At 46.1% G+C, this 27,637-nt stretch overlaps 1 protein-coding gene across 1 annotated transcript in view; it reads left to right on the plus strand.

The window, feature by feature from the left end:
• coro7 (coronin 7) overlaps window positions 1-27,637 on the plus strand; it is a 92,424-nt gene that overhangs the window by 2,270 nt on the left and 62,517 nt on the right. Inside the window, exons 3-9 of the mRNA XM_034539132.1 lie at window positions 62-142; window positions 289-359; window positions 1,638-1,824; window positions 2,777-2,853; window positions 6,586-6,636; window positions 24,832-24,915; window positions 25,272-25,354. Of these exons, the coding sequence (XP_034395023.1) occupies window positions 62-142; window positions 289-359; window positions 1,638-1,824; window positions 2,777-2,853; window positions 6,586-6,636; window positions 24,832-24,915; window positions 25,272-25,354 (634 nt within the window). The remainder of the gene's footprint in view (window positions 1-61; window positions 143-288; window positions 360-1,637; window positions 1,825-2,776; window positions 2,854-6,585; window positions 6,637-24,831; window positions 24,916-25,271; window positions 25,355-27,637) is intronic.

Here is a 27,637-nt window from a genome sequence, read left to right on the forward strand (position 1 = left end):
TGAAGGGCTTCTTATGATTTTTTTAATGATCAATTACACTTTTCCGTGTATGTGTCTGCAGGTGGGGGTATGCTGGGCCTGTCCTCAGTCAAACCTGGTTCAGATGGCCAATGGACAGTCACGCAGATATCTTGCCATTCTGGTAGTGTTTGTTTCCCTTCCCTTCTCCTTTTCTAGAGGACTCTCTGGTCCCTTTTAAAGAAATCATACGAGAAAGACAAATGCCTGTGACCCTGATCCATTATTTAAATCTATTTTCCATTCGTTTTTTCCCCTCCTCTCCGTCAGATCTGGTGACCGATATGGACTTTTCTCCTTTTGATGAAAGTCTCCTGGCAACGTGCTCTGGGGATGAAACGGTGAGATTTCGTCCCTCCTTTCTTCGTATTGATCTTGTTGTCGTGTACATGCACACGGGTCCACGTTCCGTCCTCTCGGGCTTTGAGTAGGATGTGAACTGGCTCGACTTTGTGTTACATAAACCTTTCGAAGACTCCGTCAGCACATTCTCCTCAGCCACAGGTGCCCTAGCTTACTGGAAATCTGCTGAGAGTGGGTCTGCGTCTTCAGACTCGGAGGCTGGGTTTACCAAAGGGAGCTGTGAAAACACATAGACTATTGCCACACGCAGACCTGCAACACACACCGGAGTGGTCTGCAGCGCCCAGCATCCGCAGGGAACTCTCCTCATTCCTCTTGATTGGTTGCCAACAGGGTATATTGTTGCACCCACTTTTTTACTGACTTAAAATGAACTGCTGCTTTTCCATTTCACCTGCACTCACATGCCAGCATCAACAAGCTGAACCCCCAAAACCCCAACATGAGTGCAGTGCTCCGTGTTGGGCTCAAACTGCTCGAGACTTGACGTCACCTCACCTCACCTCTGGCTGTGGTGCTGCATCTTCACATTTTAGAGACCTGCTGTTGTGGTTCTTCCCGTCTGCTCCATCCAGCTTGTCTGGTGTGGCCTCAAAAGACTGTGAGAGCAGGCCGCTCATTTAATGTTCAAAGGAGCAGGAATGTCCCCGAGGTATGAGCACTATTTCCAGAGAAGAGGATGAAGAAAACATCCTGCTTAGCAGGAACGGATCTAAAACATGTAAAGGTGTGAGTGCTAATGCTAACCCACTATTTTCCTGTCTGTGTCTGTCTGTCTGCCTGTCTGTGTGTCTGTCTGTGTGTGTGTCTGTCTGCCTGCCTGTCTGTCTGTCTGCCTGTCTTTGTGTCTGTCTGTGTGTGTGTCTGTCTGCCTGTCTGTGTGTCTGTCTGCCTGCCTGTGTGTCTGCCTGTCTGCGTGTCTGTCTGCCTGCCTGTCTGTCTGTGTGTCTGCCTGTCTGTCTGTGTGTCTGTCTGCCTGCCTGTCTGTTTGTCTGTCTGTCTGTCTGTCTGTCTGCCTGTGTGTCTGCCTGTGTGTCTGCCTGTCTGCCTGTCTGCGTGTCTGCCTGTCTGCCTGTCTGTCTGCCTGCCTGTCTGTCTGTCTGCGTGTCTGCCTGCCTGTCTGCGTGTCTGTCTGTCTGCCTGCCTGCCTGTCTGCCTGTCTGTCTGTGTGTCTGTCTGTCTGCCTGCCTGTCTGTCTGTGTGTCTGCCTGTCTGTCTGCGTGTCTGACTGTCTGTCTGCCTGTCTGTCTGTTCAGGTGAAGCTGTGGCGTTTGTGTGATCCAGAGCTGCAGCAGCCCAGCAGTCCTTTGCTGACCGTGCGTCCGGGTCAGGGCAAACTGGAGCTGGTGCTCTTCCACCCCACGTCCTCTGGCTTGCTGGCTGTGGGTGCTAACAAGTCCCCCCTGATATGGGACACCTGCCGCCAGGAGACACCACTAGCAGGTATCTACAGCTGGCCGACGTGCGTCTCTTCGTTGTTTGGATTAAAACAACACAATTAATTTTGTCTGTTGCGTTTAACATTTCTGTCTCTGTCAGTTAGTCTTTCATTTTTTTTTTGTTGTGGCCCGTTTTGTTTCTATGTGCAACATGAATTTCTATGTTTGGAGCGGAGGATTTCCTTTTCTTAGTTGGGGGACAGTCTGACTGACGCTTCCTACGTTTTACAGCCCTGTGGCTCTGTCTAAGTGCTGGAGCAGCAGAGGTAATGTGTTTGGTTGTTCTGGTCCCAGTCTCCCCAGACTGGCCTGAGGATGCATTCACTATCCTCTGGCCCCCCCCCCCCCCCCCCCCCTGCCTCCTCCCCCATCCCATGACAGCTGGCCTGGCTGCTGCTCACTGCTGATACAACTTCTCATGAGCTGTACCCCCACACGCTGTCTTTCATCACCCTCGTTCCTCATTCATATGCGGTTGAGGAGCGATGATACAAATCTATCTGTGAATTTAATTTCAAAATCACATTTTTTTGTTGTCACTTTCTTAACGAGGGCACACGTCCATCCGTTTCCACCTGTTTGGCATCACATTGAAACTGAACAATTCACACAAGCTGTGCTGTGCTCACTTGTGGCACTGCGGCCCCATATGTGTCGTACTTTCTCTCTCACGGGCCCTACCGGAAGGACCTGTGATCCATCCTTAAATCATGCATACTTTGTGTGTTTGTTTTTTAAAAATTGTATGTGCTTTATTTACTGCTTCATCTCTCCCCTGCATTTCTCTCAGATGAGTTCTCCTGTGTCTGTCTGTCTGTGTGCCATCATTCCGTATTCATAGTGCGTGGCATCATGTTTTCTGTTTCCTTTTAGTTGTTGTTGTTGTTGTTGTTGTCCCTGTCCAATATGAACATTGTGTCTCTCACCTCTCTGAATGATGGTGTCTGTGTCTGCAGTTCTGGAGCAGCACGGTGACCAGCTGCAGAGTCTGAGCTGGAAACAGGACGGCTCCCTGCTGGCTTCCTCCTGCAAGGTACTAACACCTGGATGTGTTTACGGGCTGCAGTGACCTGCATGGCCTCACCTCCTGATTTTAAAGCACGTTGAAGAGAAAGTTGTTTTGCTTATTAATTTACTCCAACTTTATCCCTGCATGGACCGGTTTGACTGCTGTAGTTGCAGTTTGTGACCACTAGATGCAGCCAGTGGCTCATTTTCAGTGTAGCGCGCCCTCACATTGAAAAAGTGCTGCTCATTATCTGTTTTATATGGGTTCTTTTTTTTTGGGGGGGGTAATCATCGTTAAAATCACGGGATCACATCACGCATTTGATTAGGAAGTAAGGAGCAATTCTTTAGAGGGGAAAAAGAATAAACTTTTGAAAGCCCTGTGACGTAAAAGATAATAGCACGTTGGGTTTTAATGCTGTAATAACGATGACAAAGAAAGCTGCCCGTAGAGATTCCCTCAGTCGAGCTGGAAACTGTATTAACTTGTTAACATGGCCACTTTAAAATAGTACAAGCCTGTGTATGAAGATGAATGTAAGGCATTGTTTTGTCTTGACCCCGCTTGACCTCTGAGCCCCCGTCTCCCCGGTACACAGCCCTGTATTCCTCTTTGAACCCACCTGTCTACTGGTGCAGGTTTAAGTCTGATCAGGACCTGAAGACCATCCCTCCTTCAGTGTGTACAGTAGTTGTAAAGCACACAGGGAATAATAGCAAGGAAGAGAGAAAGTATCCCAGGGATTTTATGCATTTATGCATGCATGGAAATAATCACACAGCTTGATGGGCTTTGCATTAGGTTGTTAATATTTTGTGTAGGAGAAGGAAAGGAGGGACTTGGTACGGGTTTATGAGTAGGGAGCAGAGAAAAAGGAATTTATTAGTTCAGCTTGTATTGCTTCATTAATATATTTGATTTATGAGAAGGGCTAGAGGCGTTATTATCAGCGGATGTTAACATAATCCACCTATTGCAGTTTTTATTCACTGTATTGTGCACCGTAGTGAAGCTCTCACTTTATTTGCATCCTTTTTGAAAACAGACACACAGCGATTGGTGTTAAAAAGAGGCAGAGGGCCCCCCCCCCCCCCCCTCCCCGGTGTGTACTTCTGACAATGCATGATGAGTTAACTCGTGCTTGAGGTGGATACACTTTGACTCCGACATCTACCACATGTGGGTAATTAAAGTGTATGATTGTCAGTCCAACCCCTGTTGTTTGTCTTTGTGCTGACAGGTAACAAATTACTCCACCCGTCACAGGCCCCGTCCAAATCATGACATTAGCCTTGACAGGATAATCATCCACGCCAGAGCTACCACCCCGACCATCGGCCTTGAAAAAGAACCAGGTCCCTGGAAAAAAAAAAAAAAGGGGGGGGGGGGGGGGCAAGGGGGAAATGTGAGCCGAGATCAGAGTTAGGGGGCCTCTGAGGTTCTTGCCCTGTTGGGCTCTGGCGTCATTTAACCCAAAAGGCCCCTTTCAATCTCTCCAATCCAACTTAATAAAGCAAATATGGCCCGCCGACATGTGTGTCCAATCCCTTGGCCCTCTCACAGGGTAAACATTAGGGCGCAGGGCTCGGGGGAAGATGAAGGGGAGACTTCTCCCCCCACCCTGAAATAGCAGGAATCATGACAGGCCTCATTTAGATCTAGAGAGAGATGTATATTTATGACATACTTGGAGGGAGAAAGGCGCCATTCATTTCAGGTAGAGCGAGTGTTGATCTGAATGATGGACGGGACAGGGCGGTATGCTGTTGTCGAGGTGTCGCTGGACGGATGGTCCACGGTCTACCTTTTTATTTTAAACGTCACGTTATAACTGAACTCCGTACCACATGTTCACCTGGTGAGATGGAATAATTGACGAGGCGCTCCTGCAGTCGCAACAATGCTCTGATGCCGGTCACCACGGGATACTGGGAAGGGGAGGCTGGCATCGCGGCGTGTTTGACGAGTAAAGAGAGAGGGCGCCCCCGGTTGAAGATTCCCAGCGCCGGTGGACGGTTTGCCTACATGTGAATGTTGTGTGCAGCAAACTCGCAGAGAGAAAAACTCATTAACAGCAGCTTGAGAACGAGGCTTCGTCACTTTGATTAAACAGCTGCTTCCAGACACACAGACGTATGCACACACGGCTGTGATGGCCCTCCATCTGTGCATTTATGAGTTGAGGTGGTGTGTGTGTGTGTGTGTGTTTATATGGGTTATTGTCATAGGCTTAAGAGTGTGTGTGGTTTGCTTTGCTTGGTGGACACATCTGTACGTCTGTAGCCTCTCGTCTGTGTGTTTGCACAGCCAGATAGTTTGCACACCAACTCTGGGGTTGATATGTCAGTGAGTGAACTTAATGTGTGTTGGTATATACATACAATATGAACAGTAGATGTATGTGGTTGTGGTTATTCTAAAGGGGTTTTGCAAGGTGAAGGAACTGAAAGCACGGTTCTTTATTTAAGTTTATTAACCAACCTTTACTGGAATGTGTGGGTCCTGAGCTGGTACAATCAATGCTTTCAGGTCAGAGATAGTTCGAGACAGATTTTGGCCTTTTTGACACGTGTGTGTGTGTGTGTGTGTGTGTGTGTGTGTGTGTGTGTGTGTGTGTGTGTGTGTGTGTGTGTGTGTGTGTGTGTGTGTGTGTGTGTGTGTGTGTGTGTGTGTGTGTGTGTGTGTGTGTGTGTGTGTGTGTGTGTGTGTGTGTGTGTGTGTGTGTGTGTGTGTGTGTGTGTGTGTGTGTGGGGGGGGGGGTCTGGCACTGCTCCCTGAGCCTTGAGCTTAGGCCTAGGTCACAGAGGCCTCAAGACATTGCCTTGGGGCATCATATTCGTGGGTGGGCAGCTACACAAACAAAGAGAGAGAGAGAGAGAGAGAGAGAGAGAGGGGGGGGGAAAAAAAGCGCATTAAGCATCTCCCCGTTTGCTATTCAAGCTAATAAAGAGCAAATAAATCCGGATCAGGATGAAGAGCAGCTGAAGCTCACGCTCATCATTTGCTAAGGCAACAGCGTGGGTCCATGTCTACTTCCTGTCCACTGTAATTTACATACACTGCAACGTGTGTGTGTGTGTGTGTGTGGGGGGGGGGGGGGGGGGCTTGACTGTCTCAATGTCAGCTTCCTGATTAACTTTGACGTGTGCATGTGAGTTTAGTCTAAGTCCTTATTGCCTGCTATCAGCCCGTATGGCTGCTGTGATCACACGGTGGTATTGAGTGACATGGCTGCAGACACGCATGTCCTGGTCACAGCCTGATCCCATTAGGCCCCATTTCCCCTCATTCATGCAGGAGGCTCTCTGATTGGCTGCTGTGATTGATGCCAAATGCGTGTTTGGGCTGACCGGGGTCAAGGCACATGAGACTTTTGGAGAGTTCACTGGATTGCCTTTTGCCCAACGATGAATCAGTCGGGTCGCGCTGATAAATGGCCAAACTTCAGAGCGCTTGTGTCCTTCTTGAACTGAATTATGTTGAGGTGGAGGCTCCCTTTCATCAATGCTTTTGATGTGTGGCTTTAACATTTCAGAATTCCATTTCAGTTTCTTTGCATTTGATTCCTTTCCCCTTTTTAGTTGTGAGAACTTTAAATCTTGCACCATTCATCAGGTACACCTAATAATACAGCTACTGCAGTTCGATATAACGGTCCTTCCCTTCATGAAGGTTCTAATGTTTAACTTTTGTTGAAAACTAGAGATATGTCGATTCAACATATGTGTGTTTTAAGAACTTTTATCGTCTGTCTAGGACAAGATGCTGCGAGTGTTTGACCCCAGAGCCCAGCTGACACCTGTTCAGGTAAGTCCCTATAAAGCCCTGATTGACACCTGGCAACTGCTCTTAGAAAACAGGGAAATCAGATGCCGCCAAGTGACGTATTTCCCTCACCTGCCTCCTGTGGCAGGTCACTGAACAGCACCTGCCACTCAATTGTTTGTGTCTGTGAACTCGAACGCTTTAGAATTGTCACCACTGAGTCATTGGCACCAGACAGTAGAAGGATAGTATCAGGATGTATATCACGTAACCTCAATCCATTTTATGTTCACGAATTGCTTTTAAGAAAATAATATTTATTAATGTAAGGAAAAGCCTTTCAACCTTGGCGACCTGCAATCTGTACCAACATTCACGCTGTATTCATTCTCTGTATCCAACTTAGAAAACCCTTTATTTAGTACGACATAACTTTATATTTAAGGAAAACTATGCATTTTTTTTTTTCCAAACTGCATTGAGTGATAAACATGTTGACGCAGCTACTGTTTAGTTATAGTTGTGCTACACAAACCCTGTTCTCCTCTTCCCACGGGGGCCCATCCCACACTAACTGACCATGAACCGCTTTCCTCATTGGGAATCGGTGACAACCGGGCCTGAGCCAATAGGACTCCGCCACCACCAGCAGCAATGAGGAAGTGGACTGGTAGAGTGTGTGTGTGTGTGTGTGTGTGTGTGTGTGTGTGTGTGTGTGTGTGGAGGGAAGATGAAAATGTAAGGGGAGGGTGGCGAGTGTGTTGTGAGAGGCCGGTCAGCGTCGAGGAAATCTTCTCACAGTTTTCAGTGGTGGACCTCCCAGGTGTGTTTTTAATTACCGAGATGCTCGGTCTGCCTTTATTTAGGCCGTCGGCTCTCCGACTTGTAAATATGAGGAATCCTGCAAAAACACTACATGCCGCAGCAGATTAAATGTTTGAGCACAGAATCACCTGGAAGGCAGCGCACCGTGTATGGAAGTCTGAAAGAGGAGGATTTATTTGTGTGTTCACGCATCCGTCTGTGTGTGTGTGTGTGTGTGTGTGTGTCTGTTTGGAATGTGTTTTTTAAACTTTGACACCGCCATGAAAGACGCACTGTTTCATAGGTGTGTGATGTCATTGACTCTCAGGGAGGGAGACGGCAGTGAAAAAGGTGCACGTGGCCTCCACGGTGCAGAGTGCAAGTCCAGAAAGGTGCACATGGACTCATCCTTAGAAAGGCCTCCACGGTGCAAGTCCAGGTCATTTGCCTTTTTTAACACGCTGATTTATTCGCTTTAAATTGATTTATTTTCTCCATTGCTTTTCAGCAGCGCTCCAGATTGCCTGATTTTTAAAATGTTCATTTTCATCTTGATGCGAATCACTTTTTGCAGACAGAGGGTCTCATTAGTTTAGGTTGAAGCGGCGTTTGGTAGTCTGTGTGTCTGAAACGGCGTCTCCGGTACGAGCCCAGTGGTTCCTGGTGGTGGGGATGTGCTGCTGGGACTTTCCAGCCATTTCTTTGGTATTTTTACTTCATTAGATCGTTGTCGGTGGTTTTAACGGACCGTAGAGAGGAAAAACATGTGACTAAGGTCTAAGGCCGGATTTAAACCCAGAAATGAGTTTTTAAGTTTCATCTTTTTTGGCAAGAACAACTCCTGGACTCCCTGCACTCTGCTTCCTGTACAATATTAATATATTTGACTTTACGTGTGTGTGTGTGTGTGTGTGTGATTCATTTACTATGTGACTACCACGGTGACAGACAGCATCTCTTGTTTTGTACAATCTCCTTCGTCTTTCTTCTCCTTCTGTGATTTTCCAAAACTCGCTCTTAAGGCAAGAAAACAAATAAAAACAACTAAAAACAAATGGTAAAACTAACAACAACATTTCCAATTGAAGAATGATCTGCGGTGTACAAAAGGTTGCTTCAGACCAGAGTGCCACCGGGACACAGAGAGACCATTGAGCCACAAGCACCAGTCCCTCCGCTCTCTTCCTCTTTCATTCCCACCTTAATCTGGCCTCACTGCCACGGACCAACACACGGCTTCACCACCTCGAACCAAAGAAGAGTTGGGACCCAGATCAAAGTTATGAGCGTTGGTCTTCCCTTTTTTTTAGTATTGCATCCTCTTGTTTCGTTGTTGTCTGCCCATCCCTCTGAAATACCCGAGGTCCTGCTTCAGTTTGGAGTCAAGTGGGCGGAGCCTCACCCCGACAGCTTTCTGGCGTGTGACTCGCTCTATTAACCTCCTATTAACTGGAGGAAGGGTTTAAAGGGTGCTTAAGGTGATGCACTCTACACACATTGAAACATGATCCCGGATAAGTGGATGAAAATTAATGGAGGCCAGTAATTTGGATGGAAATATTCAACAACACAACACAACACAACATTTCACATTGCTTCAGCGGTTCCATTGTTTGTGCCCGATCCGAGGGCTCAGTGCATTTCCTCCAGTTTGCATTTTGCTCCGTTTGTTGTTGTGGATCTGATGTGATTGCAAGGAAAAGCCAATATGGCCGCAAAGTAAACAGAACGGGGCGGATAAGTGTCCAAGCTATTTGCATTTGTAACCTCACTTAGAGTTCTGTTTTGCCTCCTTCCACGAGAGCCAGTCAGTTGTCCTCGTCTGTAAGAACATCTCTCTAAACTGCAGGGCATTAATGTGAAGCGTAGTATTTTTTGTGTTTCCCTGTTACATATATACAAAGTGTGCTGTGTGCACAAATTAACTCATTTCCATCGGATGTTGTTTTGAGAGTCAGTCATTGCTGATAAACTTGAGTTGGCCTGAATGCACCGTGAGGCTAGTCTGTCTTATTTGGGCAGGAGGTGTACCTGTGCACCCCCCCCCCCCCCCCCCCCCCCCCTCCCCCATCCAGGTCCCAGCCCTTGAACTGGGACACAGCTGGTGTCCACTGGTGTCCTGGTTCCACCCGTGGCAGTGCAGTCGAGTGGGCCTGGCTCATCCCTGTGGCCAGCACTCAACTGGGTTCTCTGCTAGCCAGGTGGGGTAAATATAGGCCCTAATTACAGCATTGCCCTGGCTGTATTTATGGGAAATCAGATGCTGCAGGGTAATTAAGGTCCTGGACAGGAGGAACGGTATATACTCCATCTGTAATCAGTGTGTGTGTGTGTGTGTGCGAGCTTGCAGGCGGTTGTATTTAGGTAGTTGGCACCGAAGGGGAGAGTGCGTGTCCGTACATGTGGCTCCTCTTTGCTCCTCTCTTCCCTACGAAGAGTAGATTGAGTTTTGTTCTGTTGTCTGTTTCTTGTCCAATAAAAGGGTTCTCCAACAAACATCTGAGCTAATATGTTTTATGCATCTTCCAACGTTCATCTTGGCTTAAAGAGCTTAATGTTTAGAAGTTGTGTTACTTACTATTACTGTGACACAGCTTTTCAAATTATTCTGCATACATTTTTTTTTCTTTCCCCCCCCCCCCCCTGGATATAAATGACCAGCACCAAAGATAAACATTAAATGTAAGCTGTGTTTTTCTTACTCTCTTTGCTATTCTGGGTTCTGCAACTCCCCACACAGGCCTCTTGTTTTCAGATGGGTTTCTTTCACGTCTCCATGTAGTCGGGCCTCCGCCCTGCTTTCCTGCACTGAGCTGCCGGGGGAGAAAACAGGCAGGCTGACCCGTCCTAATGGAAGCAGCTGTTTTCGTGGACGTGAGGACACATGCCTTTATTGGGCATTTACGTCTCCTCTCCCCTGTGTTATTGTATCTTTTGATTTATCCCCAATGTCCACGTATTTGCCGAGTGTGGTGTTCTATATGCGAGTGTGTGTGTGTGTGTGTGTCTGTATGTATACCATGTGTGCTTCAAATTACAGTGCTGAAAATACCCCTCATAGTTTCGGGCCCGCGCTGGCCGTAGAGCCGTCGATCTGCGGTCTCTGGACGAGGAAGCAGACAGGAAAAGGGAAGAGTTGTGTGGACTTGGGGGCCAGATTCCTCTTTTTCAGCTCAAGCTTCTGCTGCTTTGGGTGAAATTAGAGAGGACCAGGGGCTGGAACGGGATTGGGAACGTTGGGCTGAGCCCAGGAAAAGCACAGCGGTCTCACTGCTCGAGGTGGCTAAGAGCAGCCAGTCATACCGGCTTTTATACGCTGCCATAAAGTTATATATTGTTATTGTTTTCCAGCATTGTTTGGCTCTAATCTGTATGGATTTGTGTTTTTATGAAATAATTGAGCACAGAACTAATACAAGTTTTACTTTAAGCCAATAATTTACTGGAGACTAATTGGTTAATAGACATGTTATAGAATATTTGACTTTTGTTGAAAAAATAATACACATTTAGTTTAATAGTTGGATGCTAGGGCCTCTCAGATTTGAGCCACCAGTTGAGGAGGATGAGCTCAAAGACACATTCATCCTTCAGGGTTCAAAAGACTATCATATAAAAGGTTTTAGTTATTTAAAATATATTGATACAGATGTGGAAATTTCACCCTCAGCCGCCCCCCCCCCCCCCAAAACGCTCAGTATTCTGTTGTACCAACAAATGATTCTTTCTCACAAAATAATGTCAACACTGAAATGTAAAATATAATGAGAGCGGGGGCTCATTCCAAGAATATGTCACGGCTTTACTAAATGCTGAGCGTTGATTTTTTTAACCTTTTTTTTTTAAACCGAGCCAAAAAAATGCTTCTGCGCTTTCACAACTATTCATGTATATAGCCAACACACCCCATCATGCTCGTTGGCTGCAACGAAAACCATTCGTGATAACCTTCATGATTTAATGGCCGGCCTCTCACTGTTTCTGCTTGTTTAGTGTGGCTGAATAATATGTGTTTAACATGCATTTCTCTTTTCCAAATGTAAACATGACAGAGTGGAAATATACCTCTGTGCACGCAGCAGCATTCTCCTCCACACATTTGTATCTCCCCAGGAAATGTATGACGACAGGAAAAATGTAAACATGAACACATCTTTTGTGACGGATCACCTTTATTTTCTTCATAGCAACACCGTGATGCACTATGTCCCCTGCTTGTAGAAATCTCTCAGCTCTCATTCATGAAGATGGACAGAAACACCTGGCAGGAAATATGTCTCTTGATTGTGCAAAGGTCAAGCTGCCAATTAGCAGGTTGATCCCCATCTAACCGTTGTAATCCCTTTAACCTTTGACCTTCTCATGGCTGATAATAATGTATTTGTATGTCGCCTCTTATTAGTCAGAGCTTGGCTTGACATTTTTAGCCTGCGTTACGCCGCATGCTCTGCTTCTTCTCTGCCCTCTCTCACCCCACTGGTTCACTCGTGGGCTTTGTCTCTTTCTAGATACTCACCCTCTCTCACCCCACTGGCTCACTCATGGGCTTTGTCTCTTTCTAGATACTCACCCTCTCTCACCCCACTGGTTCACTCATGGGCTTTGTCTCCTTCTAGATACTCACCCTCTCTCACCCCACTGGTTCACTCATGGGCTTTGTCTCTTTCTAGATACTCACCCTCTCTCACCCCACTGGTTCACTCGTGGGTTTTGTCTCTTTCTAGATACTCACCCTCTCTCACCCCACTGGCTCACTCATGGGCTTTGTCTCTTTCTAGATACTCACCCTCTCTCACCCCACTGGTTCACTCATGGGCTTTGTCTCTTTCTAGATACTCACCCTCTCTCACCCCACTGGTTCACTCATGGGCTTTGTCTCTTTCTAGATACTCACCCTCTCTCACCCCACTGGCTCACTCATGGGCTTTGTCTCTTTCTAGATACTCACCCTCTCTCACCCCACTGGCTCACTCATGGGCTTTGTCTCTTTCTAGATACTCACCCTCTCTCACCCCACTGGTTCACTCATGGGCTTTGTCTCCTTCTAGATACTCACCCTCTCTCACCCCACTGGTTCACTCATGGGCTTTGTCTCTGTCTCGATACTCACCCTCTCTCACCCCACTGGTTCACTCATGGGCTTTGTCTCCTTCTAGATACTCACCCTCTCTCACCCCACTGGTTCACTCATGGGCTTTGTCTCTTTCTAGATACTCACCCTCTCTCACCCCACTGGTTCACTCATGGGCTTTGTCTCTTTCTAGATACTCACCCTCTCTCACCCCACTGGTTTACTCATGGGCTTTGTCTCTTTCTAGATACTCACCCTCTCTCACCCCACTGGTTCACTCATGGGCTTTGTCTCCTTCTAGATACTCACCCTCTCTCACCCCACTGGCTCACTCATGGGCTTTGTCTCTTTCTAGATACTCACCCTCTCTCACCCCACTGGTTCACTCATGGGCTTTGTCTCTGTCTCGATACTCACCCTCTCTCACCCCACTGGTTCACTCATGGGCTTTGTCTCCTTCTAGATACTCACCCTCTCTCACCCCACTGGCTCACTCATGGGCTTTGTCTCTGTCTCGATACTCACCCTCTCTCACCCCACTGGTTCACTCATGGGCTTTGTCTCTTTCTAGATACTCACCCTCTCTCACCCCACTGGTTCACTCATGGGCTTTGTCTCTTTCTAGATACTCACCCTCTCTCACCCCACTGGCTCACTCATGGGCTTTGTCTCTTTCTAGATACTCACCCTCTCTCACCCCACTGGTTCACTCATGGGCTTTGTCTCTTTCTAGATACTCACCCTCTCTCACCCCACTGGTTCACTCATGGGCTTTGTCTCTTTCTAGATACTCACCCTCTCTCACCCCACTGGTTCACTCATGGGCTTTGTCTCTTTCTAGATACTCACCCTCTCTCACCCCACTGGTTCACTCATGGGCTTTGTCTCCTTCTAGATACTCACCCTCTCTCACCCCACTGGTTCACTCATGGGCTTTGTCTCTTTCTAGATACTCACCCTCTCTCACCCCACTGGTTCACTCATGGGCTTTGTCTCTTTCTAGATACTCACCCTCTCTCACCCCACTGGTTCACTCATGGGCTTTGTCTCTTTCTAGATACTCACCCTCTCTCACCCCACTGGTTCACTCATGGGCTTTGTCTCCTTCTAGATACTCACCCTCTCTCACCCCACTGGCTCACTCATGGGCTTTGTCTCTGTCTCGATACTCACCCTCTCTCACCCCACTGGTTCACTCATGGGCTTTGTCTCTGTCTCGATACTCACCCTCTCTCACCCCACTGGCTCACTCATGGGCTTTGTCTCTGTCTCGATACTCACCCTCTCTCACCCCACTGGTTCACTCATGGGCTTTGTCTCTTTCTAGATACTCACCCTCTCTCACCCCACTGGCTCACTCATGGGCTTTGTCTCTTTCTAGATACTCACCCTCTCTCACCCCACTGGCTCACTCATGGGCTTTGTCTCTTTCTAGATACTCACCCTCTCTCACCCCCAAAATCCTCCTGCACCGTGCATTGCGCCTGCATCTTTCTTCATCTGACCCTGGTTCAGGACCAGAGGTAAACTCGGCCCAGATGTTTTGATCCCCCACTTCTTTTCTTCTGACTCTCTTCTCCTCTCGCACCATATGTTCAGCTCCCTGTGATACTGGCTGCCAGTGTTCATTATGGTTTGACTGGTTCTGGCAGAGCGGAGAGCAGTCTTTCCTAATGAGGGAACAGGGTTTTAGCGGTCCTGGACAGCTCAGCAAAACTGTGGCACAAAATCTGGATATTCCATTGGATGGAGTCTCAAATACGATTGATGTCCATGCTTAGTTTTTATGACTGAACTCCTGTATGCACTTATTTTCATTGTAAACCAAGAGATAATCTGTGTGTGTGTGTGTGTGTGTGTGTGTGTGTGTGGATGAGTCAATGAATGTTGGTCGGTCTGGTTGCTCGAAAGAGACGTGGATGAGTTTTGAAGTTTGAAGGGGATTTAGCCGCTTGAGCAAATCAACAGGGTTTGGTTTTCTTTTTGCGGGTGTGTGTGCTCTGGTAGCGCTGAAGAATTTCTTTGGAGGAAAAGGGGGTGAGAGTGGGTGCCAGCTGGCAGCGACGGAGCCCTTTGCTCACATGTGTGTTTGAAGAGCAGGGGGCCTCATTACAACTCCACTAATTACGGCCCTGCGCACACACGTGGGTGACACCTGGAGACAGAAATTGATGACGATCAGCTGTTTTTCTCCTGAGAGTGAAGAGTCCTGAGGAATCTGTGTGAAATATTTATCATGAAATAAGAGATTGAGATCAGTTCACATGGGGGAGACGCTTGTTTTGGGAAGTTTTTGTCGTCCTTTTTTAATTGATTTAATACAATAAATGAATTACGAACGTTGACATCAGCACAATTGTCCCGTGTGACTTCACATCAGTTCGTCCTTCACTACCTTTGTGGCTCTAAAGATCCTTTTGCACCCTGCTCCACTGTCTTTGTCTTAAACTTGGCGTCAGCCTGCCGCTCCTCGAGGTATTACAAAAGCAGGAAGGATTTGGGGTTTTCATAACGGCAAATGAGGTGTGAATCTATCCCGTGTTCTTTTGCAAGTGATCAATTTACTGCGGTTTGGTTGTTAAGTGTACGGGTTTAAAGGCGTGCAAGTAGCTGACGGCAGCAGGCTCCGTTTGTGTGTGTGAGTTGATGTTTGTCCTGTAAGAGTACAGCTCGAGTGGGGTTGATGGGGTCGTCGGGCAGCTTGCTGTATGCGCATATAGACGAGCACGCAGGACTTTACTCTGAATCAGACCGAGCAGCAACAGTCAGGCTTTGTCGGATGAGATCGACATAAACCTCCATGCACAGGCCCCCAAAGGGACAGAGCTGAGACCAACCGCCGAGAGCCCCGAGGGGAGTGCAGCGTGTGCTGGATCTGTGGCGAGGCCAGCTGACCTGAGGTTGACCAAACGCTGGCGCTATTTCCGTCAGCCTCCATGTGCTAGCTTAATCGTGCTGGTGGTGAGCTAAGGGGTCAGCCGGGGTTTGCTGCATAACGAGAGGGGAGCGTTTGAACAGACATAACTGACTTTATGTTGTGCTTCTCTCAGTTCGAGCACGCTCGCACTGGAAAAAAAGATTACGTCTTGTGTTTTCTGTTTTGCACGATATGCAAAGCCAAGTTGTAAGGCATATTGTCTCGGCATGCCCAGATTGAGACAGGAAAATGAGGTCTGACATTTATTACTTTTAATCCTTTATTGGATTTATATCACCTGGTATTTGATTTGGTCTCTGTGTAATTGTATTTGTAGCTTCTGTTATTTCAGCAGTCTTCTGTAATTATTAGAATTACTCTTCGCAGTTGTCCAAATTGTTATCCAATCCTTTACCATTTGCTAGTTGGAGTGTCAAACTCGTTATATATCGCTAATAAAATAAGACGAGATAATTGCCAAAATAACAGAACAGATGAAGTGGTATTTCACCGAAATCTTAACGCACGTCATAAATCACTAGTTGATATAAACATTGCTGATATGATTATCATATTAAACACTTAAGCACAATTTGACATGGGACGCATTTTTCCCATATTGCGTAATCACAATTAATTGACCAACGTTGATCAAAATTGACTCATCAGTCAGTTATGGTTGCTGTTAATTTACATGCATGTGACTCAACCTTGTGTTTTGTGAATCTAAGTAAAAACAGTGTGTGCGCCTTTTTTTTTTTTTTATTTAAAGGGGAGTGTCTGGAACTGTGCAGTCGATGACCTGTTCTCCCCCCCCCGGAGCCACAGCTGCATACCTGCATTGGTGCCGAATGTCTTCCCCTCTATGCTCCCCCTGTTTCTGTGAGCATAGGGGCCCTAAAATCTCCCCCATGTCTTATAAATGCCAAATCCTTTTCCAACCTTGGGGTCATCTTTTTACTAATTGAGCTTCTTAAGACAGCAGGTTCTCCCACAAGTTGTAGTTTCATGCAAGAGCTAAATAGTTCTCCCTGAGCGGAGCGGGGAATGTCGGGGTAAAGTTGGGGGGGGGGGGGGGCAGGAGATTGAGGCGTGTGTTAGCACAGTGAAGATGAGGACATCAATCAAGCCGCCCCGTGCTCTGCAAACTATATACGCCTCAGCATTGGTGAGCATGTTACACACTTCATCCCCTCGCACACGCGCGTCACTTTAGGCCAACGCCTGCTTGCTGTCATTTATAATCACAACTTGTTTGATCCGCTTTGACATGAATGATTTCTCAAGTCCTTGACGTGGATGCAGAGAAGTTCCAATATCGCACCTTGATTGCAGCAAACGAATAAGAAAAGCTTGTAAAACAAATGAACCCATGGTTGTACACAAATTACACGACATGCCTCGCACACGTGTGCCTCCCGAGCGAAATCCTGTTTGCGTCTATACAAATGCTTCTATACCAATGTGTGGGGGCACTTTGAAGATGTGAAGCCTCTATGAAGTGGTTTCAAGGAGGGAGCAAAGGCAGCCAACTGTACGAAAAGAGTCGTAAATGACAACAGGCACTGGAGGGCCGGCGGCGGGGATTCAGAGGCTTCATGGTTAACTGCGTGCCGTGTGCTCCTGCTCTGACGAACAGGACTTCTCTCTTCAGAAGTATAACCACTCCAAAGAATCATCTCTTTGTTTCTACGGAGCAGGTCTGGCGTGCAGATTCTCAACGACCCCGGCCGGCTGTCGGGAGGTTTCTTTGTCGTCTGCAGCATCATTCTCATCCTCCTCTGTCATTAGCCCTCTTTCCTGTCCTATGGGTGTCTGTTTGGATTTAAAGGTCCGTGGCCACTAAGTGCATCTCTAGAATATTCGTTGCTTGAACTTCAACCGCAATAACCATCAAAAAACTCCGCAGATCACCAAACATGCACTTGAAATCTCTTCTGGCTCTCGAGTGCTTCTTTTGGACTGAAACACAGATTCAGGCAATCGAGTGGTCCCGTTAATCGTGTTGGTTCCAGGAACCAACCAGCTCCGTGTGATGCTCTGATCCAAGACCAGCCTCTATCGCCGTGGGTAGTTTTCCCAGATGGAGGACCCTGCCAGTACAGGCACAGTGCAGTGGGTGCCAGTCCCCCCCACAGTGTGGTGGGATTGGGGCCAATCTGTTGTCCCCCAGACCCCAAAGAGGGGCGACCACAGCCCAGAACTGGCACTGTAACCTGGCTGGATTTCTAATTGTGGCCGCGCGGCCCAATTAGCACCGTGGCTCAATAATCACAGCCTTCCTCCCGCTCCGGTCTTTCATTTCACTTTTGCACAGCAGTTAAACTGATTTGTTTCTGGACCAAACATCCCAACGCCGGTCTGCTTCGCTGCAGCCGCCACCTCGTGAGGAGGACTCGGCTTTAAGTTCGGAAAAGCATTTCACAGCATCTTGATATTTGATTCATGGCTCTACCAATAACACCATGGTATCAAGGGGATTATGTACATCCCCAAAAAAGTTGAGTTGACCCTTTTTCAGGATGCTCTATCACCTCTTCCCGTCTGTCATACAAAATAAGCAAAATAAAAACCAATTGATCTGTGGATAGAAAACAACCTGCACAACGAAAAAATAAATGAAAGAAAATCTCCCTTCACATAATTGTAGCCCTTTCCATCTATGATCTGGAAAGGTATATGCATTTTAAATGATGACAGAAGAGAGACTGTGGGGCTATGGTAGTGTCGTGCCAGCTCTTGAAAGCCGACACCGGTGAGAACGCAGGACTGTGGCTACCTGAGCACATCTTGTACTCAACGAAGCCCCCGAAACATAAGTTTAACCTGCACTACAGCCTCTTTCTCTCTTTACCGAACACTTTGTCATTCATTTTTAATTCTGTCATCCACTAATCGGGGAACTGATCTCACAATAAATGCCACTTCTTTGCCGATCTTGATTTATTTTTCCATTGGGTAGAATGATTTCTAGGGCCAGTACTTTTTGTCGCCGCTGATTCATGATATTTGAGAGTTTTAGAGGTCGGGCTTAAACAATTAGTTGATTTTTAATAAAGTTGTTGATTTAAGAGTAAACTGATAAACTATTTTGATGGTTATCTGGTTCCAGATTTGCTGCTTTTCTTGATGTTCTTATGTGATGATACCTGAATACTACAGAAAATCTTAGTTTTTTTGGACTTTTGGCCCAGCAAAAAAAGAAATTTGAAACGTCACCTTTGTTTTTATGTATCTGCAAGATGTTGTATGTGGGGAAAAACAAAAAAAAAGGACTTTATTTATGCGTACATGGTACTATTAGATTTCTCTGAGACCGTCACAGCGTCTATAACAGCATTGCACCTGTCACTTTATGATAAAAAGAATAAAATATTGGAAATGTCGTACTTGGGAACTGTGTAGGATGAAAATGAGGAAATCCCCGCTGATCCCCGTAAGATTAATGAGCCTTTTTCTCACTGGTTATCTCTATTCTCTAGCCCCCTCTGTGTCCTATCTTTACCCCTCCACGCTCGTTCTTAAGGAAGAGTGTAGGGATGGAAAAGGGAAAAGAGGAAGACTTCTGGATATCCCATTCTAGCTGGATACTATATTTAACTGGGGATCGGTCCAGGTCGTATCACCAGTCCCTCCCCAGGGGCTGCAGGTCTTGCCTGGTGTCTGTAGAATAGACCTGGCCCCCGTATCTGTGCTCGTACGCCTGTTTGCTCACATCTCAGCTAGTTTTTCAGTTGCTGACACAAAGGAAATGAGACGGGGGAAGAGAGAATGACTGCAGGCGAGAGGAATATGAAAGGAACAGTCTGGGAGTTGAATCGGTAGAAGTCGGACCTAGCTGAAGTTTTAAATGACACAATAGTTATATTTGCTACTGAAGAATTGTTTGGAAATTGTACAGTATAAGCCGACTTCATTGATTGCGAGTTCAACTCCTCAGGTTTATGCTGTTACAGCTGCAGCTAAGGGGTTTACTCCATGTTGTCGTTTTCTTAGATTTCACTCCCTGCCCAGCTTCTGACCTCGCACATTCATTTTCATCTTCAGGAAGGGAGAGAGCAGAGGAAGGAGTACGGAAAGAAAATAAGAGGAGGGCTTGTGGCTTTTGGACTTTTTGGCTAAATTAGCAGAATGCAAGATGTTTCCAATTAACGGCGGAAAGAGTGTCTGGAGGCGGCAGAGTAAATGAAAGAATAAAATGGCTGGTTTGATGTTCATCTTCTGACCCCCCCCCCCCCCAAGTTTGCTTCTTTTTTCTTTCCCCTTCCCTTCTGCCATATTTCTAGAAGCCGGTCTGCTTCTGTATAGTCGGTTGCATTCAAGATGGTGAATCCTTAAATGGGCCATAAAGACAGAACGGGATGAAGAAAACCAAGTAAATTGCCGAAAAGACTAATTTACTGCGGATGAGAAGACCGAGACGGAGTCTGTTTTCAAGGGTGATGAAAGCTCCAAGGCAACGGTTATTGATTAGAGGGGAAATTAAAGGAAAAGAGTGATGATTATCTGAGAAGAAAAGACGCAGAGGGGGAAATAAGGAGAAGGTTGAAGAGATGAGTGGCTGCAGCTGTGGCTGCATTGTGGCCCGTTGGAGTAAACACGGCAAAGAACTGTTGAAGAACCAGCAAACAGACTCCTTTTGTTAATATGAACTCGACAATAAGGCAGCGGCCCAACACAGAGGAAACTATGCATATGCACCATTAAGAATTGTCTTGTAGTCAAACTTTAAACGGGTTACAATATAGTTTTTATTTGTTCGAGTTTCTTTGTTTTTGACATTTCGGGGAAATGGGCTTCTTTGCTATTTTTGCTAAGATGAGAAGAGCGACGCAACGCTCATGTCCTGTATGATAAATATGAAGCTACAGCCCTTAGCCTAGCTTAGTCTGTTAGCTTAGCATAAATATTGGATATTTTTACATTTAGTTTTTTTTTATACATGATTAAACGCATAATGTGTGAGTGAGGTTTAGAGTTGCTACCTTTTTTGGACTGAGCCAGGCTAGCTGTTTCACCCTGTTTCCGGTATTTATGCTAAGCTAAGCTACTACGACTGCCGGTTGTAGCTACATGTTTAACAAACCGATACAAAGAACTTGGCAAAATGTCGAACTAGTCTGTTAAAAAGCAATATAGTGCACCAGAAAACAGACAAAAACTCAAAGAAACCTCATTGTCCGATATTTTGCTAATACAAAAAAAAAAAAAAAATATGAAAAAAGAGGAGGACTGTAAAACTTGATGTGAAATGACAAATAAGTTTTCACATTTCGGAGCAGGTGTCTATGAATGACTCTAATCTACTCTACACAAACATTATCTGAGTGGAGGATCTTCCATTATACTGAATAATAAGACTGTATGACGTTGAGAAAATAAGCACTCAATCTTTCAACGCACTAAATAGATTTCTACACCACTCACACTCATTGTTAAATACTTACCCCCCCCCTCCCCACCATTATGCTGATACACACACACACACACACACACACACACACACACACACACACAGAGAGACCATATGTGCATAGAGACACCTGATATATTCGTCCCGGTGGGTGAATCAACACAAATGTTCACTCAGTCTGTTGAAGAGGTAAAAGAGCTGAGGGAGAAGGACATGGAGGGATTCTCATTGTTATTATTGGGATTATTATTAGGAGAAATATGTATTAGACTTTTAAAACCATAATTGTCCGACTGTGTCGACGTCTCTGTCTGCCAAGTGTTGGACCGTAGTGTCAGCCCTGCCTGTAATTACGTAACACTTTCTTTTTCTCTACTATTTAGCAGTCTGGAAAAAATATTTTCCCCACCTCAGACTTGATATTCTTTTCCCAGATATGATGTCGGTTTCTCTCCTTCCTTTTTTTATTGTGCATGTGACCCAGCCACTCAAACAGGTGCATCTGATTCTTTACACCTCCTTTTTTGGCGTATTTTGTCATTCGCCATTTCTTTCTTTCTTCTCTTTTTGGTCGAATCCCATCTGCTTGGATCCTGTGTTTGGAAAAACATTTGTCTTTTTTTTTTTTTTTGTCCTCGCTCTTCTTTTCTCCCCGTTTGTTTTAAGTGTGTCATGATCGATTCGTTGCATGTCTGTAAGGTTCACGAGTGGGATTGGAGTTAAATTTATGACGGCAAAGGAGGGATACTTTGGCAACATGTGTATATACACACACACACACAAGGTCCAGATGTTGTGTCCTCTGGCTGCCCCGGGGTGTTAGCAGTAATATAGCTTTCTAGCGGCTGTGTTACGTTCCTTTAGCTGGAACGCTGTTCAGAGGTGAGCTGAGGCCCAGCGCAGACCCCTGATCCTCAATTGCACTTTTATCCCTCAAGCTGCCGAGAACCCGATGACATCTCTGTCAAAAAGGCTCAAGGCTGCACGCGCCTTCACATCCGGGTGAAGGATGACATCACGGCAATGTGATCCACGGAGCATGCGTAGCTGTCTGCAGTGAGAGGCGTCAGGCCGGTTTATTTGCCTTCAGCCCTGAAGCTGATTGGCCCAGGCAGCGTATGAAGGCCTGGGGGATGCTGTAATGGCAACGCTAAGCCCGTCTCCTCCAGATGCGGTTCGTAGGAAAGGTGATATATTTCATTCACTTCCTCAAGGAGTAATTTGTCCTTTTATCCTCCCCACGTTATAGTCCGGTCTAAAGGCAGGGTGACAATGTGGCTCTGCGGAGGGGCATCACTTGTGGTACAGGCTGAAACATCCCATTATCTATTGGATGGACCGCTATGCAAGTTGGTAAAAACATTTCTGGTCCCCAGACGATCAAGTGGTGATCCCCGACTGACACCAGCAGGTTGATATTTTGGGGTATTTGTGGAAAAATGTCTTGATCTGTCCCAACTTCTTTCTGGATGATCTACGTTGGCACCTCCGCTGAGCCAATAGACTTCCTCTGTTGACATTAATGACGGATTTTCTTTATGCAGGGCTCAACTTAGTCTGCACGTGAGCTTAGTGTCGTTCCCAGGATTCCTTTCGTCCTATTAGATATTAAGAAACACACAGATTCAATCCGACACTCATCTGGCAGTCGTCACGCCGATGCACAGCTGAACGTGGCAAAGAGAGGCGACGATGCAGAGCTGGTGCCGTTTTCTCTTCCACGTAACATGACGAAGACAATCGGAATCAGCTGCTTGCAGACAGAAACATAAATCACATGTTGCTCCTAAAAGCAGTTTGGACGTCAAACAGACCGTGAGCAGATTCAAATAGTCGGAGCTCGTCTCGTTCCTAGTTTGGTCCGAGTACCAGCAGCATCGTCTTGCCCCTGGAAGGAAATCAGCCGGTGATGAACAGCTCCATGGCAATGAATTACCTCCCTGTCTGTTTATACTGCGCTGGCTTTAAAGCCTTTCTGCTCTATCGCTTTTCTGGAGGTCTAAGTTTACTCTGGACCTCTCTCGTACATCTGGGTTATTTTTCAAATGACTCACTTGCGGGGGACTTATCGAGGCATATATGAGTTAAGTTACCTGCACGAGGCATGAAAAATGATCTTGAGTCACGATTTAAGTGTTTATTCAATCCAGGACTTATTATCAACTCCGTCGGTTGAGAGCAACGTGTCTGAGAGCCGGTTTTCTAATCCCTACTAGTGTATGAAGCTATTTGGGAGCATACCAGGAGCCGGAAAACATCTGTATTGCATACAAATGGTGTCCAATAAAACACTGCTATGGACGGAGACATATCATCCCTGAGAGAGGGGCAGAAGTGCACATCTGAGAATAAAACCGTGATTCGATGTCAGCGCGTGCTCTCAACATTTAAAAATGTCAAGTCCTCTCATAGCTGAGAACAATAAACTGGCCTTTAAGCACACATTCAACTGACGGCGTTGATGATTTATAGTTGACTGATAGCGATGCTTCCAGCACACAAGATTTATCCAGAGCTTTACATTTAGCGGAAATAGTCAAACATTGTGGGAATAAATCTTGTCACAAAAGCTTTTGTATTCATTTATGTATTAAGTTTACAACAAAAGAAAATATGCCTACTAACACCTTTTTTTTAAAGGTCACTAATTTACACGTTATATATCTTGTTTAATTTGTACAGAAGCAAATGTAAAAACTATCCATGTTCTATCTGTTATTTGGCAAACTTCCACTGGGCAAAAATGGAATACAGTATAGCATCGTGATGTTGGACGTGGCAGAGATCTTAAAATATATATATATATATATATATATATATAAACTATTGATATTGACTTTCGTGTCCGTCTCAAGAGATTTAACCAAAACCTCCGTTCCTCCCTTTCCACCCGACGGTGTCCTCAAACCACTCGTCCGAAGGGCGTGAGGCGAGAGTGGCGTCGGAGAAAAAGGAAGTGGGCTTTTAGTTTGAGTTGATGGGGGGGGGGGGGGGGCCCACGTGTGTTTGTGTCCCATGTGCTCCAGCTGGATTCACTACTTCTGAAACGTAGCTGTGCGTCAACGGAGGAGCAATTTGTCATCCGCGGACATTTAACAGTGACACGAGAAGGAGGCGGCACGCTCCCGTTCAAAGGTCGTCAGCGTTGAGCCTTTTAAAATAAAAACAAGCGTCACACACAGACGTCCACACACGCTGCTCACGGTGTGTGTGGCCATTAAAAATGACAACGGTAATTTGGGGAGACACAATTTGGCTGAAGGGGCTGACGACTCCTGTTCCATGTAAACGCCGTCGCTGACCTCGATGCCTTATGGGAAAGCTCACTGTGACTCTAGAATTAGTACAGAGATACCAACGGGCTCAATGGCCGACACTGACGAGCTCTAAATAGCATGATTTTAGGGCGGTTTACAGACCCGGTTACTTAAAAAAAACACACTTGGAAGAAGTTGAATGACAACGTGTCTCTTCTTGTGTCATCTATGATGTCACGGCACATTAACTTACTTACATGGACCCTCACTCTCGCTCCTGTTTTACATGCATGTCTATACACACATGCACATCCTCTCATTTCAATGCTGTGGTTGTTTTTTTTATAAATCAAACCCATATCGGCGGTGCTGTTTTGACTCGTATACTGTATATATTCCCCATGGAAACAACATAACAAAAGTGTCAGTACCGTGAACACAGACGCGGAGTCCCAGTGTAGTAATCTAAGCTGTATGCAGGCCAGAAGTCACCTTGTCTACTGCATCAACAAAAACAAGCGCTCCTTTCACGGGACAAGTCCTGTCCTGTCCAGGGATCTGTCAGAGGCTCCCGGGAATAGTCCCGTCTGTCTTCTCTTCCTCTTCCCTGCACGTCATTCACTCATCACCTCCATCGTTATCTTCGAACTATACCTCCCAAAGTTATTTTTAAAGTATAGGTTTCGTCACGAAGGGTGTTGACTTCAAGAAGTGCGGATCGGGCGGTTGAGTAAGATGTTTTTAATGTGAACGCGTTGCATTGTTTGTCCCGCAGAGTGCCACGAGCCTTCAGAGCAACAAGGATTCACGCATCCTGTGGGCCAAAGACGAGCTGCTACTCACCACCGGCTTTGATATGGTGAGCTTATGGTGAAGACTTGTGAATTCATATTCACTGGCTGTGTCTGTGTATTAATTGTCTCTACCATTTTAAGTGTTCAAGTTATAAAATGTGTATATATATATATATATAGTGTATAATATATAGTTCCTCCAACAAAACAACGGAGCGACACTATCATGCACAAACATGCACCGATTACACGCATTGCAATATATTGCCTTGGTTTCCGAGACGGATAGAGACGGTTTAAATTAGTGCAAATTACCCATCATGCAACACTGCAAAAATCACGACGATTCACAAGAGTAACTTCTTTATTCATTGAGTTTGAGCCCATCTGTTGTACTTAACTTCTCCTGTTGCGTGTGTAGATGCGCAGTCGGGAGGTGAGGCTTTGGGACAGCAGGAAGCTGAGCTCTTCCATCAGCTCGACGTCACTCGGCATCTCCAGCGGGTGAGTCAGTGTGAACCCCCCCCCCCCCCCCCCCCATAACGTACACGGTCATGACACGGACAGTGTTGTACTTGAATGTCTGGAATGTGGATATTGCTGTGTGGTATTTTATATACACACGCATTGAATGAAGTGTGAAGGGGCCTCTGCACATCGTGAAGCTGGAGGGCCTTGCAGACCTCCCAGAGCTGACACTGTCCCTCACATTCTGGCCATTTCCTGGGTCAGAGACGCACACAGAGACGTCTGTCCTCCCTCTGAGACCCTCTGTCTATAATCACTGCGAAGGGTCAAGACGGCAGTACACTCGTGTCAACACTTCTCCCTTCAGCTCACCGCTTGTCATTTCTGTCCATGACCTTCTCCAAATCGCTCCGTTTATTTTCCCAAACACGGCTGCGTAGGACCGGAGGAGAGCAGGAGCGTGGCCGGGCTCCAGAGATGAGAGGAGTGGAAAGATGGAGGGAGGAGGGAGGAGAAGAGGGAGGGTGGGAGAGAGAGAGGGGTCCTCTGTTAGATCCAACTCATGCATTTTAGTGCTCTTACGGTGGGCCAAATCATTCCAAACTGGAGCATACTGTACTTTGCCAGGCGATTCAGCAAGCTGTGATGGATCAAATACATTTTATTATAATGATTATTACCGTAAAAAGGCAGAAAGGTAGCTGCTCATGGCTCTCTTTGATAAAGCTGTGCACAGATTCCACAGCTGTTCTTTGGCAGATATGTGAGCGTCTGCATGTGCCCATGTTTGGTTGCAGCGAGGACCAAAACTATACAGTACTATAACGTAAATTTATGTAAAAAGGAGTATACCGTTTTTATTTTAGCCCAAGACTATAGCAGGGAAGCAGCCTCTTAGGAATGTGATTGTTTTTCTTCCCTGCGTGTGTGTGTGTGTGTGTGTGTGTGTGTGTGTGTGTGTGTGTGTGTGTGTGTGTGTGTGTGTGTGTGTGTGTGTGTGCGCGGTTGGATGTGTAGGAGTTGACACAGCGGGGTCCTAAACAACAACCTCCTCTCTCCCTCCTCTCTCTGCTCTCCACTCATCTCCACTTCCTCCATTTGAGTGAGACGGATAGCGGCCTGTCCGAGTCCCTCTTTGGGATTCATTGCATTGTTTGGATATCGGTGGATATCTGATGATTCTTATTACCGAAGCAATTTTGGTTATTTTGATGCTCATCTTTACAAAGTCTGTAAAAAAAAAAAAAAAAAAATACCCACAGAACTGTCTGTCTGCTAAAACCTCCGACGGTAGCTCATTTTCTTAATGTTTTGTCTCTCTGGCGTCTCGTAGACAGAAGAATGCCGAAGTTTATTTAGTGTCGGCCGTCGCCGTGTTGTCATCGTGATGATGGCGCAACGCTAAACTGTCGACAAGCCGCTCAGCGTTCCTGACGCCTCAGCCACCGTCTTGACACATTAGATTTATACGATATATTAGCTTTGAGTTTAAGAAAAGCCCTTTTTTAGTTTTCTTGTATTTTGATACTCATTATTCAATATACTGTGATTTTATTTTTCATTGAACATAATCGCTGGGGTGTGTGCCTGACCCATCTGCAGTGTGTCCTGTATTAATTCACTTCAAACATGCTATCACATGCTGGTATAGTGTGTCGGAGAGCGATCGCTCCCCAAGGCCACATCCCCCCCCAGATGCCTGTAGACCAGCTCTGATATAAAACAGGTAGGCAGTGGCCTTGTCCTTCTTTCTCATTGAAGCTTCTTTGCTACAATGTTTCCTTTCACAGCTCGACTAACGTGACGCTGCTCGGCCAATCAAAGCTGTGCATTCCGATAAACATGTCTCTAAAAAGATACAAGTAGACAAAAGAGTTTAACGCCGGTACGTCTCGTATGTTCTGAGACCGTGGGGATCTTTTTTTTCTCTATTTGACTTTGGTGGAGCAACTTTAGAGTTTTTCCCATTTGTATCAAGCTGGTTTTAAAAGTATTTAATAGGGAATTCAGAGCGTATCTCTTAGACGGCTGCAGCGTTGACCAAAGCCGAGGTTTCATTCTTGTCTGCTAATCTCCACAGTGGGAAACATCCAGGACACTGTCGAGAGTAAACAAGGCTCCAGGACTTAAATTGGGGGAGGAAATGAAATCACTACTTCTTATTTAGTCAAATCCATCTCGGCGCCGGCGAAAGACTTTTTTGACGTATTACGCAATCAGCAAACGCTGATAATAGAAATAGCTGGCCTGTTTCAAGGTAATGGTCAACATATTTTTAATGAAATGCATCTGGGGGATGGAGGCTTGTGTCTGAGCCTC

The sequence above is a fragment of the Cyclopterus lumpus genome, chromosome 8 (genome assembly GCF_009769545.1).
Source record: "Cyclopterus lumpus isolate fCycLum1 chromosome 8, fCycLum1.pri, whole genome shotgun sequence".
NCBI classification, from domain to species: Eukaryota; Metazoa; Chordata; class Actinopteri; order Perciformes; family Cyclopteridae; genus Cyclopterus; species Cyclopterus lumpus.